The sequence below is a fragment of the Protomyctophum parallelum genome (genome assembly GCF_964188405.1).
Source record: "Protomyctophum parallelum genome assembly, chromosome: 5".
NCBI lineage: Eukaryota > Metazoa > Chordata > Actinopteri > Myctophiformes > Myctophidae > Protomyctophum > Protomyctophum parallelum.
In genome coordinates this window covers 52,776,878-52,781,741 of record NC_139702.1, presented here as the reverse complement: position 1 = coordinate 52,781,741, position 4,864 = coordinate 52,776,878, and the positions used below count along the sequence as shown (strand labels likewise).

Genomic DNA, 4,864 nt, shown 5'->3' with positions numbered 1-4,864 from the left:
TATAGTCCAGGCAGGACAGAACCTGAGCTACTACCATCATATAAACCACAGCCTAACCCAGATCGAGGTTCGATGTATAGCTAGCTCATGTGACTTACATCGACACCCCCCCCCCCCCCAATCCCTGCCCACTATTATTTACTGCATAAGTTTATGATTACAGTAACTTGATAGATCATACTTCACGCTTGACATCAGAAACCTTCAGACTGTGTGTGTGTGTGTGTGTGTGTGTGTGCGTGCGTGCGTGCGTGTGTGTGTATGTGTGTGTGTGTGCGTGTGTGTGTGTGTGACTGTGGTATGCAATGGGAGTCATCGACAAAGAAGACAAAGATGGGGACAAGATGGGTGATGTCAGCAAAAGCGAGAGCCTCTTTATTGCTTTCATATGGGTGTGCATGCCATGTGAGTTCACAGTGTGGGATGCAGATGTCTTTTCCTCGTCTCTCTGGGAGGTCATGACCCTGTCCATGGCGCTCCCTGTGCCGCCGTGCCACGTACAGCTCAGTCTATGGTGGAGCTGGTGCTGGTGCTGGAGCTGGTGACCTCGCCGTCCACCACTTCCTGTGTGACGATGATCACCTTTTGAGTTCTGGTGGTGGTGGAGCTGGAACTGGAGACGCTGTAGTGAAATGTGGGGGGGAGGGGGGGGGGTGTTACTGTCAAAAAGTTGTCAAAACATTGCTTTTTTTCATCTCTGTCTGAACAGAGATGTCGGGACATTCTGAAAAGGTTTGTGTTTAGAGTTTCAGGTCTTTATACAGTTAAGCCTGGTTTATTCTTCATCCAATGTCACTCGCCTAAAATCACTCGGCTGTCACGAGACGAGGCATTAATTAGCTTTGACTCTTTTTAAATGTTTATTTTTGTGGCTTTTGCCTTTTATTTAATATTTTTTTACGGAGGGACAGACAGTAGGCTGACAGGAAATGGGGAGAGAGATGGGGGGGGGGTGACATGCAATAAAGGCCTTCGGGATCGGGAGTCGAACTCACGGCACACTGCCAGCCAGACTGCCAGCCAAGGTGCCTGGACCGCTGAGCCACGGCCCAGGCCAGCTTTGACTCTTTCCTGTCGTTTTAACACTCCTTTCCCTCCATCCCTTCCTATCCCACCTTCCATTCATCCCCAAACCCTCTTGTTTTTTGTTTTCTTCCTTTCCTCTTCCCTTTCTCCCTTTGCCCTTCCTTACCCGCACTCTCCATCCAGCAGTCTCCTGTACTCTGCGATCTCCATCTCCAGCCTGGTCTTGATGTCCAGCAGCATTTTGTACTCCTGTCCCTGGCGTTCCATATCGCTGCGCATCTGCACCAGCTGTTCCTCCATGCTGGTCACCTGATTCTGGAGGCCCGAGAGCTGCATGGAGTAGCGGCCTTCAGTGTCTGCTATTGTGCCCTCCATGGACGCTTTCTGTTGGTGCAGAGTAAAACAAGAGGAGAGATAAGAGAGAGACAAATCACTTTTTAACATCGTTTCACGTCCTTGTATTAGTGCCAGTGCCTACTAGCTATCCCACTGTCAGTCTCAACAAATAAAGCACTACTGTTAACTGTACCAGATTAAAGTAAAGGGCTTTGATTTGCAAATTAATTCTATTGCTAGGGTTATCTTTATGAAGCTCAAAGTCAATCTAAGTGGACCTCAGCATTACAACTGCTCTTGTTGTAAAAACCTTGCCCAAAACATAAATTGTCTGAATCTAACCATGCTGAGCTGTGACTGCAGTTCAATCTCCAGGCTCTGTAGTGTGCGACGGATTTCAGTCACTTCAGACTTGGAGGTACAGAGGACCTCTGTGCTGACAGCCACCTCCTTGTTGATACCTTCTACCTGTGGAGAAAACTGGAGTGAATAACCAGACCACGGCAAACAATTTGGAGAAAAGATGACTTTCTTATGGTTACAAAGCCTATAACAGCATAACTGCGTGTGTATCCTCTGGATTATACACTATGCAAATCTATGGTTACCCTCCACCATCCTCGTGATAGGATTCTTGCCTAGCTTCCTACAGTTCTTACTTTGGACTGGTGCCATTGCTCCAATTTTTTCATGTTCTTGGCGGACTCAGCCTCGTACTGTTCCCTGATCTCAGCCATGACCAGGGACAGATCTTGTTGTGGAGAGGCATCCACCTCAACGTTGATCTGACCACTCATCTGAGTCCTCAGAGCAGCCAACTCCTATTGGAAAAGAAAGGACAACATTTGGTGAGTGATGGGATGTATTGTGTATGTTATGTTATGTTGTATAACATACAGTTGGGACATTTCAAGCTCACTAAAATAATAGTAATGAAAGACTTCTATTCCTATGTCATTCTTTGACACTGCAATGAAACAACCATTGAGAGACCCAACAGTAACACTCATTTGGTTACGGTTCTGTTATCCGCACCCACCTCCTCGTGATTCTTCTTGAGGAAGATGAGCTCCTCCCTCAGGCCCTCGATCTGCATCTCCAGGTCTGACCTGGCAAGGGTCAGCTCATCCAGCAGTCTCTTCAGCCCAGCAATGTCTGACTCCACTGACTGACGCATGGCCAGCTCATTCTCATACCTGTCAAGAGAAATACGTCAAAGACAGGAGCTAAGCAATCAGTGCAACCACCAAGGCCCTCCAGGAAGATTTAAAGACATTTGTGTGTCTGTTTTTCCACCACTCTCCTGAGGAGGGATGCTTACTTGGTTCTGAAGTCGTCTGAAGCCAGTTTTGCATTGTCGATGGACAGATAGATGCCCGCGTTGTCGCAGGTGGCATCCTGAATCTGGCGAAGAAATGGAAAATGAAGGATTCAGTTAAGAAAACAGGCAGAACCCTAATGACACATAATACATTGTATATAATTGCTTCACACTGCAAAGTTACTGTCAGCTGTACTTCACACTCCTATAGCATCTTTCACAATCACTCACAGGTTGCCTAGACAATCATGTTGCATCATGCACTCTAGGCCCTAGAGTGCAATGCAACATGATTTACATGGCATTATGCATAATAGCGCACACTCTCAGGACCAAACCGGTGCAGTCAGTTGTTTTATGCATACCATTTAAAAGAGCTACAGCGTGCTTTTGCAGTCATCACATGAAAAGGTCACATGTATAATATATAAAGTATGCAGTGCACAATGCATTAAAGGTATATATTCAGTGATTTCACTTAATTCAAATATCACTTATTTTTTTGTTTTGTAGTTCCTCCCTGTCCCCAGTTAACCCCTGGGGGGTCAAAAAACCTTAGGTTTCGTTTTTGACTCTCTATCCTGATTGGACGAAAAGGCTGGGTCCCACAGCCAAAAACGAAACCTACGGTTTTTTGAGTGAAATCACTGAATATACCTTTTAATGAATGCAGGATAGAAAGCAATGCATGCTTTGAAGTAAAACGGTTCTACCATAGAATACTCGCCACAAGACATTGCAAAGCAAATGATACCTTATCTCAGTTCAGGTGTTATGATGTAGATCGTGTGACGTCATACCTTTCCATGCAACTCTGCGATGGTTAGTTGGAAGGCTGTGTTGTCACGGGCATTGGGGGAGGTCTTACTCTGCAGGAACTGCTGGATCTTCAACTCCAGCTCTGCGTTGGCCTTCTCCAGCGTGCGCACCTTGTCCAGGTAGATGGCCAGGCGGTCGTTCAAGTTGTGCATTGTGGCTTTCTCGTTGGCCGAGACGTGCATGTCCACGCAACCATCAGCCATGCCGTAGCCACCACCTCCGTAGCCGCCACCTCCACCTCCACCTCCGCCCCCACCCAAGCCAAAACGTCCACCTGCAGAGCTGCCGGACGAGGAGGTGGAGATGCGCGTGCCGTAGCCTCCTGAACCGCCATACACACTGCTCGCACGGCCGGCCGTGATGCGACCACCGCCGCCGCCGCCGCCACCCATCATGCCGCCACCCATGCCGCCACCCATGCCGCCACCCATGTTGCTGCCGAGCCGCATGCCACTGGAGCTGCGCATATAAGACATTATCGAGGCTTTTGCTGTGAGAGACAGAGAGAGAGATGGAGGAAGGAGCTTCGGTTCTGGCTCTTCTGCCCTGGAGACGTGCACAGTCCTGCCTCTGTTGCCCTTTTATACATGCAACAAGGTAGGTGGTGGTGGAGAGAGGCTAGGGGAGGAGACAGGAGGGGAGGGGAGGATGGAGGAGAGGCAATCAAGGGAGGAGAGATAGGCTAGTGTGATGGGTATAGAGGTAGAGAGAGGTGGTTGCAGCGGCTGAGTGGAGGGGTGGAGGGGTGGATGAGAGAGAGGTGGAGTATAGAAGGACTGGGTAGGGCCCTTCAGGGAGAAGTGGTGAGAGGGGTGGGACAGGGGTATATGGATATCTGTTTGTAATTGGGGCAGGGCTCCTCCACCCATACGGCACTGCCTCCCGTTGTGCGGTGGAGTGGGGGAAAAGGAATTGAGAAAGTGTGCACATTGGGAAAATAATAAATATATAACTTCAGGAGTATATGCCTACAATTGACTTAACACTAAACTAAACTGAAGATGCATCAAATGATCAACACGCTTTCTTTACTCTCACACGCCGGGCATCTCTTTGAAAGAGACACGCCTGTTACTGTTTATGGCCTCCAGTACCATAAGTCAAGCAGTCAAGTCAGACAATGTCCTGACAGTTCTTTGATTTCAATTGCAGCCATAATTAATGTGCAAGGCTGACATGCAGTGTTTGCGTTTGTGTGTTGTGCTGCCCTGACAACAACCTTTAGGCAGATACTATGAAATTGAAACAGTACGTATTGTACTCACCCTGCCAACCCACATTCCTCCAGACGAACCTCTCTGTCTTTTATTTCACTCTCGGTTATCTTTCAGGGCATCTTTCATGCTCCTGTAATACAGCAGG

General features: G+C 48.1%; 1 protein-coding gene across 1 annotated transcript; it reads right to left on the bottom strand.

Moving 5' to 3' along the window:
• Positions 1-351: 351 nt before the first annotated feature.
• On the bottom strand, positions 352-4,100 carry LOC310859531 (keratin, type I cytoskeletal 13-like). The gene is made up of 7 exons (XM_083766115.1): positions 3,484-4,100; positions 2,684-2,766; positions 2,402-2,558; positions 2,022-2,183; positions 1,705-1,830; positions 1,193-1,410; positions 352-622 (listed from the first exon to the last, which is right to left on the bottom strand). Exons 1-7 carry the CDS (start codon positions 3,976-3,978, stop codon positions 505-507), a joined length of 1,359 nt encoding a protein of 452 aa, XP_083622241.1. The 5' UTR covers positions 3,979-4,100; the 3' UTR covers positions 352-504.
• Between the last annotated feature and the right edge of the window lie 764 nt (positions 4,101-4,864).